General features: G+C 34.6%; 2 protein-coding genes across 2 annotated transcripts; both read left to right on the forward strand.

Annotated features, from left to right (window-relative positions):
- Window positions 1–10076: 10076 nt before the first annotated feature.
- LOC128229913 (dynein light chain 1, cytoplasmic-like) lies at window positions 10077–11651 on the forward strand. Its single transcript, XM_052941818.1, has 2 exons — window positions 10077–10213; window positions 11017–11651. Exon 2 carries the CDS (start codon window positions 11022–11024, stop codon window positions 11289–11291), a length of 270 nt encoding a protein of 89 aa, XP_052797778.1. The 5' UTR covers window positions 10077–10213; window positions 11017–11021; the 3' UTR covers window positions 11292–11651.
- A 1880-nt stretch (window positions 11652–13531) lies between these two features.
- LOC128230063 (dynein light chain 2, cytoplasmic-like) lies at window positions 13532–15740 on the forward strand. The gene is made up of 2 exons (XM_052942060.1): window positions 13532–13683; window positions 15294–15740. Exon 2 carries the CDS (start codon window positions 15299–15301, stop codon window positions 15566–15568), a length of 270 nt encoding a protein of 89 aa, XP_052798020.1. The 5' UTR covers window positions 13532–13683; window positions 15294–15298; the 3' UTR covers window positions 15569–15740.
- Window positions 15741–21900: the final 6160 nt, after the last annotated feature.

The raw sequence follows: 21900 nt of genomic DNA on the forward strand, positions 1-21900 counted from the left end.
AATGCTGTAATGCCGACAAATAAAAACACCTTGACAGACAAACGGCATCATCAAAATATAATTGCGGATATGTTTGTAACAACACAGCACGTAAACGCACTGTTGCAGAGTACATAGAAGTCATATGAACACATTATTATTAGTTCATTCAAAACTTCGCAATAAGCGCAGCTATCAACCGTTAAGAATGCCATGTGGGAAAAAGTGTGTAAAACTGTTTTGATGAGCAAGTGTATTTTTGCCCATTTGATTGAAATTTGAATTGAGGAAAAATTAATTGATACATAAATCATTACCTTGCAGATGAAACTTAATTTTATTTGCATCGTTGTGTCAAAATATTGTTATTTCTAAATACCTAAAATAAAAGAATAGCAATAATAATAAATAATAATAACAACATAATGCAAATTATCTTAAAAACAAGAAATACCGGAATGCGAATAAACCAGGTTTTCAAAGATCGATTAAAGTACTTCAGCTATCGTTGTGAGATTCAGATTTAACCCATTTTCCTATTTGTAGTAACAGTGACTTTGACACCGAAGTAAACTAGTTGAATAATTTGAATAATGAGTACATGATGACCATCAATGTTGCAAAGGTGACGTAAGTGACACAAGTTTGTTTTTATAGTGACCCTGACCTTCAACAGAACGGAGCCCGAAAACAATAACAATCGAGCTCTCCAGATGGTCATAATACACACTGAATTTGGTGTCCATATGATGAACAATACTGTAGTTATTCGCTGAAACAAATTTTCTATCTTTATTTACGGTGACATTGACCTTTGACTAAATGGACCCAAAAGCAATCCCAAGCGAGCTCTTGACATTGTCTTACTCTACACCAAGATTAATGTCGATATGGTGAACGAAACTAAAGTTATTCTCTAGAAACCCCTAGTGGACGAAAATCCGCCCGCACGACCGGCAGACCTACCGACCGACCGCCAATGACACCATTATTATAATCCGGTTTTCGTTAATAATACATTCGTACTTAAAACAAGGAACGCATTTTCATACTTTATTCTGATATCACACCGATTAACAGTTACCAATGCTTTAACAAGCAATAAAGTGGAGTTAACAACGACGTTCGAATGAGCCGATTTAAATAACAGCGAAGTATTCAGGAGACCTTTTTATATTAGGGTATTTCCAATTACCAGAGCTTCTTTTAGTTTAATAATTATATTCTTGTCATTTGATTTCAATAATTGTAGAAACTTGTACACAGAAGGATGCATGTTATAACAACGTTATAAATATTTCTTTCTTAGTTAACCATAGCATGGACAGATAAATATAAAATGGAATTCATCTTCAATATCTATAATTTATAAAATCTAACAATATCTTTTTTCGCGAGGCGTTCGTTTATATGCATATCTAAGAAAAGCATAAAGGTAGGCTTTTCGGCAAAACATTAAAATACTTTTCATATTTTTTGAACTGACGCCATGATTATAAGTGTGTCGGTGAACATATTGGTTGATAAACTTGACCAAGATAAAGACATATTAGAAAACGGCTGTTTGATTTGGGGTTTATTTGTCTAGGTTTCCTTCTTTATTGTTTCTCGTACGCACGTTACAAACTGTTGATACATACATGTGTTCATCAACATTGAATAATACTATAAACAGTAACCATCAACAATGCGCGCGACCACTTAATTTTGTTATTGGCTGATGATTTCATGAGGCAAAAAGTATGACTATATTTTGATACATGATATGCATTTTCTTTATGTTCTGTCCAAACAAATATTTTTAATCAAATTGTCAATCAAAGCCTGGTTAAAAAAAACAAATCCCCATAATCACCATTCTACGCAGATGTTAATGGCGGACAGGATTTTCTAGCAGTTACAACTAAATGACACTAAACATTTAGCAAAACTTCAAAAGAGTAAGAATTAAGAATAAACGTGAAGACATTCTGAACACCCAATGATTTCAAGAAATGTGGTTTGACATTAAACACCAGTAAGAGTCGTGCATGTAACAAAAAAGGAGATGAACAAAAAACGAGAAAAAATGAAACCAATGTTGATTATCCATCCTGATGTGTTTCATAGTTTAAAATGCTATAACTGCCAAGTTTGTTAGGATACGAACCAAGTAAAACTCGTGATTCAATATGCCAGGTGTCTCTAAATATATTACAAAAAAATATGTTTCGTGTTGTAGGTATGCCGAAGGTGCTACTACATTTTTTTTTCTTTTTTATCCACTTGTCCTTGTTCGGTTTATGCTATACATCCAGTGCCTGTGTTAACCTTACACATACCATGCGAGTGCAATTCATTTGACGAAGAGATAAATAATGGTGCGATGGAAACAACCATGGCAAGCACAGTATTCAAGAACTTTCGACCATCTTGTTTGTTTTACAGCACCAAAGAGACAACCAGACAAACAAGCTAAAATGCACTTGGCATACCACAATGTTATAATCATTTAATTGCAGACTGAAAAATAAGTTTGAAATTTATTAGAAATATTCCGGTTACAATCCCGGTTTTTTGCCAACGGTGAGCGATAAGTTGCTTTACCTAGTGGTTACGATGCTGATGACCATAACCGTAGCCAAAAACCATGATAATGTTTTATGGCACAATAGCCCACAGCCAAATGACAAACAGGCAAACAAACTAGATATTTCAGATAGTTTACATTAATTAATTGACTAATTATTCCTTGTTGGAACTGTCATTACTAACACTCGGGAAAAGGTTTTGCGCTTAACGCGAATGGCCTCGGTTAAAACCACTAAAATGATTCCGGAGTTCCTAAACGGATAACATGTTAATTTCTTTGCCTAGTAGTAACAAGGCTGAACTTTGTCCAAAAAATGTTTCTGACATTTCAACAGCGCGTTTACAATTTAGAAGATCAAATACTAAATCACGATCCGGTAAAAAAAGTACAGCATGAAGTTGATAGCATGGTTGATGTAGTATAGTTGGTTACAGACAGCCCATACTATTTCCTGCGTTGTGGTCATTCCAACCTTCTGGTCAATCCACAGAGAGCGGCCAAACATGAAAACTGACACTGGTGTTTCGCAAAGTAGAAACACGGTTTTTACAACGAGAATAGTAACTGTGATCTGGGTTGAGTGGCTTCTGAGAGAACTTCCGGATTCGTGTGTTCGTACCTTCATTGATTTTGAAAAAACATCAGTCTTTGCCAATTTACCGATAATGAATAGCCCCCCCCCCCCTCTCTTTCAGGAGAAGGGACATTGGTAAGACGAAGTCGGTAGCCAACTGAATTTGTGAAAATATCTCGTTGTAAAATTTATCGTATCCGTCATCATTAATCCAACAAATATACCTTTCATCGACAGCGTTTGTTGTGTTATCATGTGTAACGTTTACCATCAGGTTTACGTTTATGTCCGACAAAGATGCATTCTCATGAGATCTGGAAGATGCGTCTTTAGTAATGTTGTCCAGCATATCTTCATACGTGTCGTCATGGCTGGCAATATTTACAGTGGGTGCGTTTACTGTTTGCAAGCTAAAACCATAAAGAATATGACTTTCCAGTGCGGTGATAATAAGTGTTACCACTGCGGACATTATCGTTGCCAGCATTGGTGTACATTTGTTTTCAGCAATAAAGGGGGCCCAGCTGCTAATAACTCGTTCAATATCAATGACGACCAAGCAAGTTTTTGACACGTTGCCTACCACATGGACAAGAAAAAACTGTACTTTGCACATTGCATCGGTAAGGTGCCTAATATATATCCCTTATAAGTAAATAAACCACCATCTAGGTAAAGCTACGACCATCACCAATATGTCGGAAAATGTCAGAAGTGTCAGGAACACTGTCGTTGATGTTTTACGTGTTTTACGTCCCAGGAGAACAATCATTGTGATGATGTTGCCAACGATTCCAAAGGAGAAAACAATTGGAGATCCAACTATCCAAATCGTCCTAGCTACTTCAGATCCTCCACTGTGAGATGCGTCCATTTGAAAACTTATGTTTATTATTGACAATTTAATACAAGTACACAAACTGTTCTTCCTACTTTATGTTATTTGGTTACGACGTCTGAAATCTTTACAAGATTTGCGTATTTCTTCATTTAAATACTAATGATCAATTTCTCGATCATTAATTAAATTGAACATGAATGTAATTAATTAAAATTGCAAAGAAGAAAGGCTTTTAACTCTTCTGTTAATGAAAACATTAAGCATATACAATATTTTCCGTGTATTTCAATTTAATTAAAGGGACACTTAAACACTATTAATAAAATTCCGAAATGCCCAATAATCTGAGATTTATACGTTGGACCTCTTTGAAACATTCTTGTGCAATATCTATAAAAAGATATAATGGATGCTTTAAAGCTGCACTCTCACAGATTGAACGTTTGACAACTTTTTTTTATTTTTTGTCTAAGAATGAGCCAATTTTTGCGAAAATCCATGGAAACCAGTTAATATATAATACTGCTGACAAAAAATTAGATCGCAGATTTTTATATTAAAGTTCAAAAATTGATGTTTTTTGCATTTTTCTTTAACAGTTAGTAATGGTTTAAGCCATAACACATTATTTTCGAACGGAAATATGAAAATCTACGATCTGATTTTTTGTCAGCAATCTTATATCACTGGTTTGCAGATATTTACGCAAAAATTTGCTCTTTCCAAGACAAAAAAAAAGTTGTAAAAATGGTATATCTGTGAGAGTGCAGCTTCCAGGGGACATTGAATGAGAACAATTACAATCATAGATGAAAGAAGTGGTGTAACATATCTCCTTTGTAAACATTCGACATAAATGTTATTTAATAGCATATCAAGGAGCACAAATACGTTGTTTTTGAATATTTGGCTTTAAATCTCCATCCAAAGAGATGAATTTGCGACAACTATGCTCTAACATATTTTGTGTATCAAAGATAATAATTGAATTAAATACAAATAGACTTTAATCATAAAGGTTCTCTATTTATTATTCCATTAAAGATGCAATACTATTAGAAATCAAAAGTAACTTTATATAAGTTCAAACCTTATAGTTGTAATAAACCTGTTAAGGCCAAATAAAAAAATAGGTGCGTTTCAGGTAACGCTGCCAAAAAAATAGGGTAGGTAGGTCGGAACATTTTTTTTTTTTTTTTTTTTTTTTTTTTTTTTGATATATTGATTTCAGTAACTGTTGACTCAGAAAGTAACAAAAATAAAAGTAATCAATTTTCAGGTTTATCAGTAGTTTTTAAACATGTTCCATGCTTTAAAGGAAACATTCTTTATTTGTCTGGTAAATACTTTGACAATGATGGTTGGATTTCAACTAAGTTATGGTACACCACTCTGCTATTATTTAAGACTTTCCAGGAACGGTTTTACTTTTCTTTATGCATCCTTTTGCTTTCAATCACCCTCTGTAGAATGCTAACCTCCCTGTTACATAATTACATGAAGAGTGGGACAGCAAATTTACCATATAAGCCATCAGCCAAGGAAACCTCAATGCTGTCAAGAGGACCTGGGGGTTCAGGTTTGAAGAACAAGTAACATGCAGGTTTTATTGCCAAAATTGCACACTTAAGTCTGACATATCAATCCGAAAGTCAGTATCTGACTCATTTGTATCTGACAAGAAAATTTATATTTCAAGAATTGAAATATACCTGCCACACAAGCACAAACTACCCGTAATTCACCTTAGAGTTCGGACAATCTAAAAATTCGGACATCCATTATTATTTTCAAAAATAATTTATTTTAGGTACCTAATTTTCGGACACCCAAAGGACATTGATTGTAACTTTTACATTTACTAAGTCTCACAAACAAATATTATTGATCTTTATCGTTACAATGCCTGGCTAGATTACCTAACCGTATACATCACTGTGATAAGTTAGTTAGTTACTACCCATCCTAAACGATTTATTGCCTGTTGAAAAGGATGTGTGATATATTTAATGGAGGATTAAAAAAACAACAAGGGCAATCAAGAGATTAAGAAAACACAGACATGACATGTATGTAAAACGATCCGCCAATAAACTTTGAAACTTGTACCACACTTTTAATATAGACTTTATGAAGCAATAATCGTACAGTAATACTCATTGTGACATCAATAAAAATCAACTCATTCAATGATACAGGTAACTATTTAATGTGATGAATTAAAGTTAGAAATGCAATACTTAAGTTACAATCGAAAACACCACTCAGAAACATTAATCCTGCATAGCAATATCCATGCTCTCCATGAGATCCTCGTGTGTATAACTGAGAGTTATGTGACGTCACACAATGTGACTGTTTGATCTTAAGCCGATAAAAGGTGTTTATTCATTTCAATGCATGTATAAAATGGTGTTGAATGGGATTTTAATTAACTTGATGAAGGAGTTACACATATAGGCATAATAACCATTGATAACTACGGATAAATTAATGAGTGGTAAAATGCAGACATGAAGAAAAAAGGCAGGTTTACCATACATGTAGATAAACATGTAAAAATGGTTATTTTCTATTAATTCGGAGAGGGAAAAATTAATTATTTTAAGGTGTTCGAACTCTAAGGTGAAGTACGGTAAATACATTTAGAAATATATTATATAATATTGTCAACTTTACGTACATACATTTCGTAACAAATGCTTTTCGTACCCAAATCACATTTTTTTCAGAGAAAAATAGGTTAGGGTCGGCGGGAAAAAATAGGGTCGGTCGGGTAACCTGAAACAGACCTATTTTTTATTTGGCCTTATCTCAGTAGATAGTGGCCTTTTGTAGATAATTCGGGGTTATATCGGTTAATGAACAATGGTAAGGGAACTCAGTCATTTAAATAATTTGTACTCTTTGTTTTACGTTAAAACCGAACCGCAGTTTGTACTCTTGGTTTTACGTTAAAACTGAACTGCCCTGTGCAACCGGCAGTTCAACAAGTCCTATCGGATAGCGACGCTGTTCATCGATAACGCTAATTACTTTTCGCCTGTTCCCCGTAGACTCTTTAAATGTTTAATGACTTGCCCGCTAAAATGACTTATGCTTCTTTCGGAGCCATGCTGTGTGTACATAACGTTTTTTTTATTTAACAAACAAAACAGGGTTTAGTTGAAAGCAAATGAATACGTAACACTGATAAACAGCTTGTATTAAATATTAAATTCAAGTCATGGCAGGGAAATTATTGTTTGAATTCAACATACTCAGTCCGGACGAAAACAGGGCACGTGTCTTGAGGGCAAATTACACCAATTCGGATGTGGCTACTCAGTGTTACATGTTTTTTTCCCCTTTTTTAAAACACATGACAGTGAGTTAAAGCATGGTTATACCATTTAAGACTCTTGGCTACTTTCCACCTTTAAAGGTTTTGAGGCTGAATGGAATTGTGTTTTTAATAACAGGCTGAACATGTTGAATCTATTTGATCTTCTGTTTTGTTTTCTTGTTCATCGCACTGTTTGTATTACTACGCCGGATGTGGTCAGTTAATCGAATACACAATGGTTACGTTCAACCAATTGTATTTTTCTTATAAGAAACATGTTCCAACGTTGTTTAGTATTTAGAAAACAAGTGGAACATTCTTCCCATATATGGTGTCGGGGGTCATGAAACACCAGAAATCAGTGTTATTTCGCGTGCAATTTTGTCAATCGGCTATAAAATATAGAGGAAATTTATTAAGTGGTCTCTGTCCTTAAAATCAGTGCAAGACTTACTTGAAATTAAAACGGTGCACAAAAAGGTGATCAATCATATAATTTAGTTGAGGCTATGCTATACTATTTCATTTCCAATGTCACCGACTGTTTTAGCAATAAAACATGCGGGGCGTCATTGAAAGAGCTGGTTTTAAATATAGACTAATATGGACTATTTTAGAAATCAATATGAACCAATGCATATGCAATCTGATATATTAAATCAATACCCAGGTCACACTGACGTTACGAGCATCGTACGAGGTACGTCCGTGTTCCTTGCGATTTCCACACGACTTTTTCTGCGATGTCCGTACATATATATCATTCGATTGCATCCTCCAAAATATCGTACGGGGCCCGAAGGCAGAAGCTTCGACTGCACGTACACCGAACGGATTTTAATAATTGGTGGAATCGTACAAATTCATAAAAAGTACCGACATCGTAAGGATATATGATTTAGGCCTAACCAAATTAATGAAAGGCGAATTAGAAAATTAGACCTTTTTTTTAAAAATTCATGTTGCCTGTTGTACCTATTTTAATTGACACCAGTATACGGCACGTTTTACCAAACGTTAAGGCACTATTTCCTGGTCATATTGCGACATGGACGAACTTCAATGCAAAATGCGGCTAACAAATAGTTCGTTTGAAACGATGGTTACAATTTGTATTCATAAGGATGTTTACAGGTCATGTAGAATGTAAATTGTGGCTTTTTTATTTGTCATCAGAAACATTTGCACGTTTTACCAAAAGTCACAGCACTATTTCCAGGTCATATAGCGGCATGCACGAACTAAATGCAAAATGCGGCTAACAGATAGTTCGTTCGGAACGATTGTTGTACAGTGTTGTCTTCATAAGAATGTATACATGTAGAATATTGTACCTTATTTTCAATTGTTATCAGAAACATTGCTCTTTTTTGTATTTTAAAACCGATTGTAGCAATCAAAAGGCGCGATCAAGACGATAATTTGTACCATTTTGATGCATAAGGATGTACACAATTCAACACTTATTTCAGTTCATGCTGATTGGATTCGGCGAGAAATTAAGAGCGAGCGAGCCAAACAAATAGTTCATAAAAACAATGAGCGGGCAGATTGCAACTATTGATTCCTTAATATTCATTAACAATCGTAACTTAAAGTCCATTTAAAGTTTATGTTCACAGGACTTTTCCACATATTATTCATATCGTTATTTCAGTTTAAATGAAGAGAAGTGCTTTAATGCAATATAAAATGAAATCATTGCTTTCATTTCATATTATTTTGTGTTGTTTGTTGCTGTTTTTCCACCTAACGGACGCGATCTTTTGAAAACTTACTTGTTATTCATTTTCCTGAAAGCTCCAATTAAATTAGTGTACAAGTACATATATACTATAAGATAAGATGCTTTGTTAACCTTAAATTTGTTTCTTATGTCCAGCAAACCTTGCTGTTTTTAACCAAATCGAGATTTTAAGTGCCATTTAGAAAACAATAATATGATTTCAACCTAACTTTAAAAAATCTGCAACAATACCGTGTGCAAATAAAAGTATTTAATGCAAATGTTTTTCAAATTTGCATGATAGAATCAGTGAAATAAGGTTTAAGCTAAAGAGGTATAGAAAAGATCTACACCCTGTCCTTTTAGGTATTTTGGTATTACCCTTCTGTCCTCGTGAAAGCCAACAAGGGCACCCATCTACCTCCATATAATCAAATTCTTAAGACTGTCAATTATTGCTTTTGTTTTTAATAAAACTAGTAATAAGATTATAATTAATTTCAAACAACATATTTAGCAGTTAAAACCTTTTATGAATTCAATTTAACACAATTCCTAGCATGTGTTGTCAAATTCATAACTATCAAATTCTTCAAAGCTCAATACAATGTGCCATTTACTTCTTGTCCATCTTCTGAAGCACCTTGTTATTTTTAGAACCTGACTCAACCCCTATAGAAATATCAACACGATTAAAGTGTCTATATACATACTGCACTTAAACGCACAAGTGTATTTAATTAATAATGAATTCAACATGAAGCTTTTTTTTAAACTATGACAGTTAACACTGCATTCATTTGTAAAAGTCCGATTTCCGAATGCAAAATTTAACCTATCCAAATGCTGATAATGCAAAGATAACAATTTAATATTAAGTTTTTCAAAAGTATAAGACAGTTGACACCACATTAATTTGTTAATATCCACAAGTTGTTCAGAATGCAAATTTTAACCTATTCATTTGCCTGCTTACATGCTTTCATATATCTAATAATAAATAAACGAACTTAACAGACCGTAGTAAATGGCGCGCTTTTAGATACAACTATACAGAAACGCCTGTGCAGCCCAATGAAAGACTGGGTGTCGGTATGTGACGCAAACTACACACCCATTGACTAATAGGACATGTTCATAACGATTTAAAGCAAGGATAAGGGTATTTGGCTTATAAAATCTCCAGGATAAATCTGGTAAGTTCCTTTACTTTAATCCTATTTAATTTGTTTACGATAGTGGTTTAAACTGGGACAAATAACAAATCCTACTCCCAGGTTTAAACCAGTAACAGTAGTGTGTGCAATTTCTTTTTCACCTGTATCGTTATGAATGTTAGAGTTAAAATTAATTAATGTCAATGTCACTGTTTAAAGATGCGCATTCTATTTTCAAAAGCAACCAACTTATTCTGTGTTTACAAAACTCAAAAGTATAAAATTCATGTTAACAGGGCCCTGTGATTCTTATGTAATAATGTATGAGGGCATTAAACATTTCTGTAACATAGTTTGTCAAGCTTTATATGAACAATACGTCGCTGAGAGCGTCGTAATTAGATCTAATAAATTCACCATTTATGTTAAGTGTTTAATCAGAATTGAAAAAAAAATGTATCAATTTGAAAAGAAGCTTCCTTTCTGAAATTAAATACTGTCATAGTCATGTATGTTCTTAAAGTATTTCATTGTGTTTTAAGTATTTCTTAGTAGCCCTTAGTGGGTTTTAGCAGGACCAATTTACATGCGTGATATATTGAAACGATTAGAACGAAAGCAGGGCTTTGAACTTAAGAGATGGAATTTATTTGAAAATAGATATATAAAACATACAGTATATATTATATCATAATTAAATAAACGTTTATTACTACTGGTTTTACTGACCAGTACTTGCATCATTCAAAATAAATATATTAATGCGCCACACGCAAACTGATTGGGTCAAGAAAATGTCAGAAAAGTTGTAAATGTGATAATACATATTTTTTGTCTTGCAGCAAACATGGGAGAAAGGAAAGCTGTCATTAAAAATGCTGACATGTCAGAGGAAATGCAGCAGGATGCTGTAGACTGCGCGACTCAGGCCCTTGAGAAGTACAACATTGAGAAGGACATTGCCGCCTACATCAAGAAGGAATTCGACAAAAAGTACAACCCGACATGGCACGCAATCGTTGGCCGCAACTTTGGAAGCTATGTGACCCATGAAACGAAACATTTTATCTACTTTTATCTTGGACAAGTTGCCATTTTGTTATTCAAATCCGGATAAACATACAATTAACTAGTTCACATATAAGCCACGATCTCATTGCTCTTCAACAAAATTCTAATCTTTTCTGGTGGTTTCTGTGTATCCCTGATTAGTCAGTTCATTTCATAAATTAAACATGAACAACCTTTTAAACTAATTAAACGCTACTTCATGCCGAGCATCGGAGTGTAATATTTGAAGTGTTCATAAGAAGTGGGTTTTACCATTGCATCGCAAGCTTGTGTAAAACACTCATTCGTGGTAGTGTTGTTACTGTATAAACTAAGGATCAAGCATACATTGGTCATATATTAATTATTATGCAATAGTTTATTTGTATATAGTATTTTGTTACTGTTATTAAACTTTGAACTTTAATAGTTGCTTTTTTTTATTAAAAGGCATTATTACACTTCCCAACGACTCTGCCACGCTCGCCGTTTTCCAAGTTTGATCATGCTCTAATATTTGGAGGTTAACTACCACTACTACTACTACTACTACTACTACCACTACCACTACCACTACCACTACCACTACTACTACTACTACTACTACTACTACTACTACTACTACCACTACTACTACTACTACTACTACACTACTACTGCAACTACTACCGCTTTTGCTCCCCTTCTTGCAGAAACTGCCTTGTCTAAGTGAGGACTTCATTCTCCCGCACAGCCTCATCGCAGCTGCCGTCATAGAACATGGCCGTTTGCCGTCCGCCGTTGCTAAGTTCGATACACACACCAAATGAATGTAGAATCTGCGACACTCCAGTCGTCTACCTCATCATGTTTTGCGTCTCCTTGTAACTCTGAAGCCCCAGCGATCATTCCGTATTTCGACCAGAAGTATCAGCCCCGTTAACAATTCCCTTCCCGAGAGTCCGCCAGTACCGTCCCGAGGTCTCTTGTTTTAACAACCTTACCATCCGACCCCAGGATAAATTTAAATACCCAGTCCCGTCTATTTCGTGGTATTCATGTTGGTCTCTTTCCGACCTCGTACCATCACATGTAGAAAGCTCCGCACGCAGCTTCATTTCACAGTGTAGCTGGCTGTAACACGCCACGTGTCCAACTGCCTCGTCCATCTTAGTTGGAGCTTTGCTGAACTCGATCTCACGTCTAACCCGCTGATCGAGAAAAAAATATATGTAACGGCGCATGAGTATCTCTTGTATCTCTCGAGGCCTCGTGACATACGTCTGTCCGTACATACCGAAGGTCAGCGGCGTATTTCTAAAAACCCTCGCCTATGCGTTGTGTGCGGCGCCAGAACTTTTTTTGAAATTACATGTATCTCCGTTACAAAATTAAATTTCTACGAACATATTATTGCCGACTATTAAACACATATTTATTTATGCCATTATACCAAAAAACAACAAAAAAAACAACAAACAGATATCATAAAACACTTAAATGTGTTGATTGTTTATCAAGTATTCCGATATCTGTAAATCTGGGACAAATCTAACAGGTTGTGTACATGTATAACAGTATCCGTGACCCAGAACATATATATGTGAAAAATCTACTCTACTGAAAAATTATCCAGTTTAGATCACTGTCAGGTATATATTGAACAACCTTGTCATTATTATACAACATCGATGCATAATATTACTATTACTATTGCCCGGTGTTAAACGGTAGAGAGTTGTAGCGTTACAGGGATACATGTAAGAAATGTCAAAATAAAGTATCCCTTCTCGCTCATTACTGTAGCTAGCCTGCGCATATAACATTTGCTCATTGTGTACGATAATTATTTCAAACAGTCAATTCCAATCTACAAATGATGATGATGATGATGATGATGATGATGATGATGATGATGATGATGATGATGATGATGATGAATACAATGTTACGTTAACCATAAATCGTTAAAAATAGTACATGGACTTGCGCTGTATGACAGATTTAAACAAGTTTGTTAATGTCTTTGTAAGTAAAGAAGCCGTTTGTTAAAGTTTGAAGCATGATAAAACTTAAACCATATATCATATCTTCCTTTTTCAAATTTATGCGATATCGTATCTTTAATTTAAACGATAGATTTTCCCTTTCAGAAAAAGTATTTTGAAAGTGATATAGATTTCTGATCAGTTGATTACGCTTTAGGAAAAGGTTTTAAAATGGAGATAATTTATTCTCAATTTCGGTTAAAGCTTGTTTTTATTACTTTCTTTATACTTATTCACCAGTCAATACAAATGTGGCTAACAGTCCGTAGTAAATGGCGCGCTTTTAGATAGAAGTATACAGAAACCCAAATTAGCCAATGAACGTTATATAATGTTATGGAATGTATTAGTTCCTTATAGCTCGTTTATCTAAGGTGTCATCTTCATATAGCTATCGAGTATTCGGATTTGTAAAGCTTAAGAATTAATCTGGTAAGCATTTTACTTTAATAGTATTACCATTTAATCGTAACAGATTAAAACATTGTTTTCTTTCTTCACTGAAGTACTTTTCAATGAATGAGAATGCAATTAATTCTTATAGATTTTTTTAACAGTTCTTATGTTTTGTTTGCTTTTGTCAATCAATATTCTAAAGACCAAATACGAGCTATTTCATCAATTAACATAAAAGAAATTTTAAAACTATATTAGTTTGTTAGCATGTTTTACAATAAAGTCTAATTCAAAATTGATTACAAAACTATGTTATCCTCGAAATCAGTTATAGTTGCAGTACCGATACATTTTAAGACTATATATAGACGCGTCAATGGTCGCGTTCAAGGTCGCGTACACAGTTCCGAATATAAACATGGTTGTCACCCATTCGGAACTCCTCGGCCATTTTTATCGAAAACAACCTCGGACGTATTCCGGTACATAAGGCGAAGTAGTTCTTATTTTTTTCAATTATATCCTTGATTTAATGTAGTGTTTTGGGGTTGTATTTATTGATCTAAGTTTAATTGATTGCCAGTGAAGTGTATTATTGCAAACATAATTAAGATTCCCAAATGTTAAGTCATAAAGTTTAACTGCTAAATAAAATTACTACACGATGTACTTGCAGCGGACTTAAACGTACCGCTATTTTAAGTATCTTAACCGTCCAAATACATCCGAGGTTGTTTTCGATAAAAATGGCCAAAGAGTTACAAATAGGTTTTCACCAAGCCGGAAAAGTGGGTAATCTCCGGTTTCCCGCACAATACAAGCTAGATCGCATTTGCGCAACATCGTGCCGACGGGATTATAAAGTTTATGTTACTTTCTCCCATGACAATCGTTGAAAACTAATAAACGTTTAAACTTAATCATTACTGCATTAAAGCTGCACTCTCACAGATTTACCGTTTTTACAAAAAAATAATATTGTTTTTGTCTTGGAAAAAGATATTTTTTGCGTAAATATCTGCAAACCAATGATATAAGTTTGCTGACAAAAGATCAGATCGCAGATTTTCATAATTCTATTCGAAAATTAAAGTTTTATGGCTGAAACCGTTATTAACGGTTTAAGAAAAAAACATAAAACATCATTTTTTGAACTTGAATATAAAAATCAGCATTCTTATATAACTGGTTTCCATGGATTTTTGTAAAAAATGGCTCGTTCAAAGACAAAAAAAATAAAAAAAAAGTTGGCAAAACGTTCAATCTGTGAGAGTGCAGCTTTAAAACGCAAGTTCTATATGTTGTTTAAAGGCCTAGTTTAAGCATTTTATAAGTACCCCCCCCCCCCCATCACCTAAACAGTGTATTTGTACACAACCTCTGTTAATTGATCTTAATCGTATTTCCTAATTGGCTTATCAGATCTCCAATCTGAGTATCCTGCTGTGCAGCTTTCAATGTTTTATTATAAAAATGGACCCTTAATGGCCCTGAGCCAATAAACGAATAAACAGGAAATTGGCCCCTACTGTGACATCAGTGCAATAAGCAGGAAATGCACGGCAGGGGGATTATCATGCCAAACATTCCTTAAACAAGGCCTTTAACATGAAAAATGGCATAATACATTGTTCTCTCCAATGCAGCGGCCATGGCTGAAAGGAAAGCTGTCATAAAGAATGCTGACATGTCAGAAGAGATGCAGCAGGATGCCGTAGACTGCGCGACTCAGGCCCTCGAGAAATTTAACATCGAAAAGGACATCGCTGCCTTTATGAAGAAAGAATTCGACAAAAAGTACAACCCGACATGGCACGCAATTGTTGGCCGCAACTTTGGCAGCTACGTAACCCACGAGACCAAGCATTTCATCTATTTTTATCTTGGACAAGTTGCAATCTTGTTGTTTAAATCTGGATGAAGAAAAAAATCTCAGTGGTCTATAACGATGGATATTATTTTTTTGTGTTTACAGTTAATCTCTTGTTTTAGGATCCAGCAGTTTAAGATAATATACAATTTGTGTGTACTATTTTGTCATTAAGAAGTTTAATAATGTTATCATAATGGGTTTAAATAAATGTTGAACTCTGGTATGCTTTCATTTAATGGCACATCGCGTATATTTTTAAAGGCAAATATGAACTACACGTCGTTGTTGTTTCTGTCCGGTGAACTTACAAATTCTATTAAATACATTGTTAAAATAAAGTATTTTATATTATATTGATTGTGATTGTTTGATTAAAGGAACTTTCACGCCATTACCTTTTAAATAGGTTGCATAATGTTGGAAAAAATACAGCAGGCGTCAATATGATGTCATGCTATTTAAAGCTGCACTCTCACAGATTTACCGTTTTTACAACTTTTTTTTATTTTTGGTCTTGGAATGAGCAAATTTTTGCGTAAATATCTGCAAACCAGTGATAAAAGACTGCTAACGATCAGATCACAGATTTTTATATTTCCGTTCGAAAATATTTTATGGCTACAATTTACTATTGTACAATTTTATTTTGGTCTGAATATAATACATGGGTGGGAGCAGGATAGGTGTTCCCTGCCGAAGGATTTTTAAAGCACATGTGCAGTTCTCAAGGAAAAAATTCCAAGCATACTGGACGCTAACATTCTGTTAAATTACGTCAACTTCAACTAATGAATACACATATAATGTACAATATACATCAACTTACTCGTTCAATTTTATTCCTGATTTCGTGTCTTAAGCATATGCCATTTCGCAGGAATCTGAATGCATGTGTTCGCCCGGGCGTACTTGAGCTAGTATACCTAAGTACGCCCCTGCATGGAATGTTACATGGATTGGCGTAGTAACAACTTCCGCTACTGATTTTTTTTTATTTCATTTTCTTTTCTTTTTTCTTTTCTTTTATTATTTTTTTATAAATAAAACGGGGGGGGGGGGCATAGGTGAATGTAGGTTACATAGCACTATTTTTTCCGTCAACTCAATTTGGACTTCAGCTTAGATTAAAAGCACTGTTTTTGCTGCCTTTTTCTTCAAGACGTCGCTTTAGTCTTTGAATTGGAATTGAACTTTCAGGAGTAGATCATTGTCGGCAACCATGGTACTTTCTTCCATTACACTTCATACAAACCGTAGAAAAATTGCCTGACAAAATCTCGTTTTATAAATATGCATGAGGCAGGGGATATAACTCTTCTTTTAATGAAATGGCATGTTACAATTAAATACTTTACAATAACCCTGTATTATCAGCTGTCCCCACACGCGGGTGGTCTTTGCAGCTGTTTAAAATTAGTAGTGAAACGCCAGAATACCTTTCCTACGGGAAAACATTAGTATGAGTGTATGGGCATATTTCCGCATAGGTACCTTGCGGAACCAATGAAACTGCCTCATTAGATAATTATACATGGTTACGAGATTTTCCTAGCCAAATCGCCCACGAGGCATATATTGCAGAAATGTAGCGAGTGTTTCCGATGATGGGAGTAGATTGGTGGAATATGCTCTCCTTCCCTAAAATACGTTGAAAAATGGCAGAAAAAAATATGCCTTCATTACCGGTGTGCATATGCACATACATTCAGTTTGCTGTCCCTTGAAAATCACTGCATTTTCGCTGATTCCTCTTCCTAGTATTTTGTCATCTTTTTTGAAATTTGGATGACGAATTATCATAGAACCAAGCATTTTCTTCTTCTTTTTTTGGAAGTCTGCCGTTAGTTTTTTAACTGTTTCAGCAACCCACATATTTTGTAGAATATTACTTTGACTAGACATGTATATCAACAAGAATCAGGCACGCCTTTTAATGTTACAAAATAAATGATAACTTCGATTATGGTTAGTGACCGTTACACTTTATTTCATGCATTCCGGTGGTTTATAGAGAGTTATCAGGGAAATAAAAAAGTTAATTCACTGTTTTAAAAAGTGAAATAACATTTTGATATTTCTCACTGTTTTGAAATTTTAGCCCGCTCTCATTTCTAAATCAAACATCATCGTGCATAGAGCTCACGCTCGGCTGGGACACAAAATCATTGACGGCATTTCCAAAATGACGTAACGTTCGCATACAATTTTGGGCGCTTTTCTGAAAAAGAACAATTGACTGTAATTGTAAAAATAAAAATTGTTTGTTTCAGTGTAAGATTAGAATACGTTTCACCTCTCGTGAAATATATATTTTGGTGCTCACTCGGTGAAATATATCACGATCTTTAACTGATACAAACAATTATCCTCTATGTATTAGCAATTATTTAAAATGCCACCGTACGATTTTACTCTTGAATATTGAAGTTTTTTCATTGAAAAAAACAAACAATTTTATTCTGGATGTCCTAAGCCTAAAATATACAGTGATATAGAAATGATTGTTTTCATAGAATAGCATGCATTTTTTTACAAAATATTTTCCAGTAAAGATTTGTGATTAATTAGGTAGACCTAATAGATTACATGTCCAACGTCCCTCGTATGATAAGTATACGATTTTATCCGGCTTTCATTATCTTGACCCGTATACCTCATTATACCCCCTTTAGGCTTGTAAATTCCATTTAAAACCGCACGGGGGATGCGGTGCGGTCAAGCCAGAATGCAATACATTTTACACTCTACAAATCACACTCCCCCACCCCAGCCCCCTCGACTAGTTAAAGTGACACTCTTATTCAAAATCAATACATACACATGTAAAACAAACATACATTTTGACTGATACACCCTCAACTGCTTACTAAATAATGCATTTATGGAAAATATTAATTACTATTAACAATATTATAACCATGTATTTATTAGCAGCAAACGCAAAAAATATTAAATGATTGGTGAATGCTAAAAGATTTACTGCGATCTACTATGGTCTTATAAGGTAGAAATACAGTGTTTTCTGCACCTTTCTTTCAAATTAAACTTGGCATCATTCATAAGAACCATTGCTTTCCACATTTATTCATCGTTTTTGGTATATTAAAACAATTATTAAAAGTGGTAAATCTTATTTGGGAGTAAGAGTGCATCTTTAATGTACTTTTGTAATCGGTCAGGAATTGACATAAAATGTAAACTTGGACGATTTTTTTTTTAGGGACACGGGGCAGGGGGGAGGTGCGCCGTCTTCAAATTCGCTAGTGCAAAAAACCCTCCATCCCACCCTTCTGTACCGATAAATAAATATTCTTTCATTTTTTACCAGAATGCTGCGTATCAATTTAAAATTAACTATTTTGAAAGTATATTTAGTAAAGTATATCTTCCAAACTATGAGTTTCTGCGAACCGCGTACCTAACCCTGTTCAGTCCTGAAAATCAATCACTGACAAGCCCCCCGTATTCAGTAATTCTCAATAAGAAGGTGCAATTAGTGTCGCCGGCCGTTTTGGGCGCGATTTATCAGATTCCAGAATCGTTAATGTATGCATGTAATGTGCTTAATGTTTGTTAAGAACATGTGCAAAGAAAATTATTTGAAGCTTTAAAGTTAGTGGAAAAAAAAAATGATTGCATATGTGCTTAAATGACATGTTCGTTACTGTCGCCAGAGCAAAAGGCTCAACGTTCCTACATATTAACTTTATATTATTAATACACATAAGAAAATAAAGTGTTTATTCTCATATAATACATTGACACAACCACTTTGCTCGGTTAAATTACGTCAGTGCGCCAGGACTAAAGTCAAATGCTGCCCTTTAAATGTAGAAAAAACAATGTCGCCGAATATACTGACATGTTCGTTACTATAAATTAATAAGGTTAAATGATCCTGATAAGCTATTACAGATTTACACTTTTCACATATTTCACTTAATCAAATATCGTTCAAATCATATGCAACATATCCGTTATTTAGCGAAAAAAGTGTTTGTTACATGTTGTTTTGCACAATGCTGACTGAAGAATTCCATATCAAACTGACATGTTCGTTATCGTATTTTACATAACTTTACAGTCTAGCAATACTGCTTTTTAACTCGTTGACGCTAAGCCTTGTGCATGAAGTTTTACATAAATAAAAGTTAACATGGTGAAGCTTTCAACTCTCTCAAAATTTTATGGCATACAATCGTTTGAAATGTCCGTTACTGAAATATTGTAAATAAATGGGTGTATTTTTTTGTACGATCATGACGATTCATTATGACGTCATCCTTTCGTCATTCGAGCGGGAAATATGGCCGACGCTTCTGTTGTCTTGTCGTAAACAAGTGTTTTACACGAGATTGTTTGCTGGTGCAAAGAAAGGTTCATTTACATACATCTATTGGCATTTGTTACTTGTGATCCTAAACATTTTTTCTTTTTAATGGTCATGGAAATTTTCATTTGTACCGCTTTTAGATTTACCATGGAAGTGCATGTACGTAAATACTGGTAAAAGCATGTGCTTTATAGTGAAATGTTCGTTACCGCATGGTAACGAACATTTCAAATATTTTGCTGTTGCTACTTTGTTAATCAAATATATAGTGAACTATGCTCATACAATACATCTATGTTTTCTTTTTCTTAACCCTTTTAAGGTGGTTTTAGATAGAAAAAAACTAATTATACCTGCCATATATAAATAAAATATCAGCAGTTGGCAGATGCTATTCAAAAAACGCATATGCTACATTCCTTTTTATATTGATGGATCGTTTGTACATTAACCCTCTTATGTCCAGTTATTTTTTATCTGATGTCGTTGAACGATGTATTTTTAATTACTGTGCAGTACAACGGCATGGTTTCATGTTGTAACAATGGCTACTTATTCTTCTTAAGATGAGTAACGAACATTTCAATGTCGGTAACGAACATTTCAAAAAAATATTTTCTTTTTCAGACATAATGGGGAAGTCCAGAGCCGAAATCCAAAAGGCCTATAGGCAAAGGTTGAAAGAAATAGACAATGAGAAGTATTTATCGAGGGAAAGACAAAGAAGAAAGGCAACATATGTACAAAGCAGTCAACTCAGCCGAGCAGAACGTGCTAAGAGAAACCAAAAGAATAGAGACTATTTGAAAACATACAGACAGAAGAAGAAGGTGCTGGAACAAGCAGAGGTAAACAATAATGTCAATGAACATGACGGTCTAAGTACTAGCGGGTACGACAGCTCATCTTCTATAGTGACACCTGAAGCAGGACCCAGTCGATTTGTAGTACAAATGAACTTTTCTGCAAAACAATCTGAATAAATACAAACAAAAGGTGAAATCCTTAGAACAGAAATACTAGAACCTTCAAAAGAAGTACAGAAACAGACTGAGAACATTACAGAGATCTAAAAAGGTTCATGGAAATCAACTCACTCCAAGATCAAAGACAAACATGCAAGTAAGACATCTTGGGTTGAATGAAACTCAATCCAAGGCAGTTATAAACAATTGTTGTTTAGCAATGTCCTTTGTAACGAGGTGTCGATCGCGAGGGAGCAGGCACAGAAACACCGTAGACATACTTTGCATAGTCTTATTGGGGGTAAGATTCTGAAGAAGTACAGATGTGTGAAGATGGCGAGTAAACGAACCGGATTATGCAGAAACAAATTAGGTCGTGTTTCGACTAAACGCATATCAAACGAACGGCTAAGACGACGAAGAGAAATTTATAAGAACAAAGAGAAGGTAATTTCTTTTATGGAAAGAGATGACAATAGTCGAATGATGCCCGGGAAGAAAGATTTTAAAAAGACTGATAATGAGAAGAAACAATCACGAGTCTTGACGGATTACATGTCGAATGCGCACCAAAAGTTTTTAGCGGAAAACCCAACGACCAAATTGTCGCTTGCCTCTTTTTGCCGAATTCGACCAAAAAAACATATTACTAGCTTCCTTTATAAACAGATCGACATGTCTGTGTACTCGACATCAGAATATGTCTCTCACATTTAAAGCGGCCAGAAACGAGAATGTTAAAGTATCAGTGAATGCAGAAAAATGCTTGACACTAAGGAAAGCTTCATTAAAGACATAAATGATACAGTGAACAATGACGAAATAGTTGTGAGTCAGTGGAAACGCATTGCAGTTGAAGAAAAGGGAAAGAAGAAAATGGTTATGAGGATAGTGGAACAAAAAATGACAAAGAAGGACTTTGTAGCTCATACAGAAGCTCAAACAGAAGACTTTGAAGCCCATGTAAATCGAGTTAGAGTACAATACGAGGAAATCAGACGTTTAAAAGACAACTTGCCTGAAAACAATGTAATCGTGCAAATGGATTTTGCTGAAAATTATAGCTGCAAAACGCTGAATGA

This window comes from Mya arenaria, chromosome 4, assembly GCF_026914265.1.
Source record: "Mya arenaria isolate MELC-2E11 chromosome 4, ASM2691426v1".
Taxonomy (NCBI): domain Eukaryota; kingdom Metazoa; phylum Mollusca; class Bivalvia; order Myida; family Myidae; genus Mya; species Mya arenaria.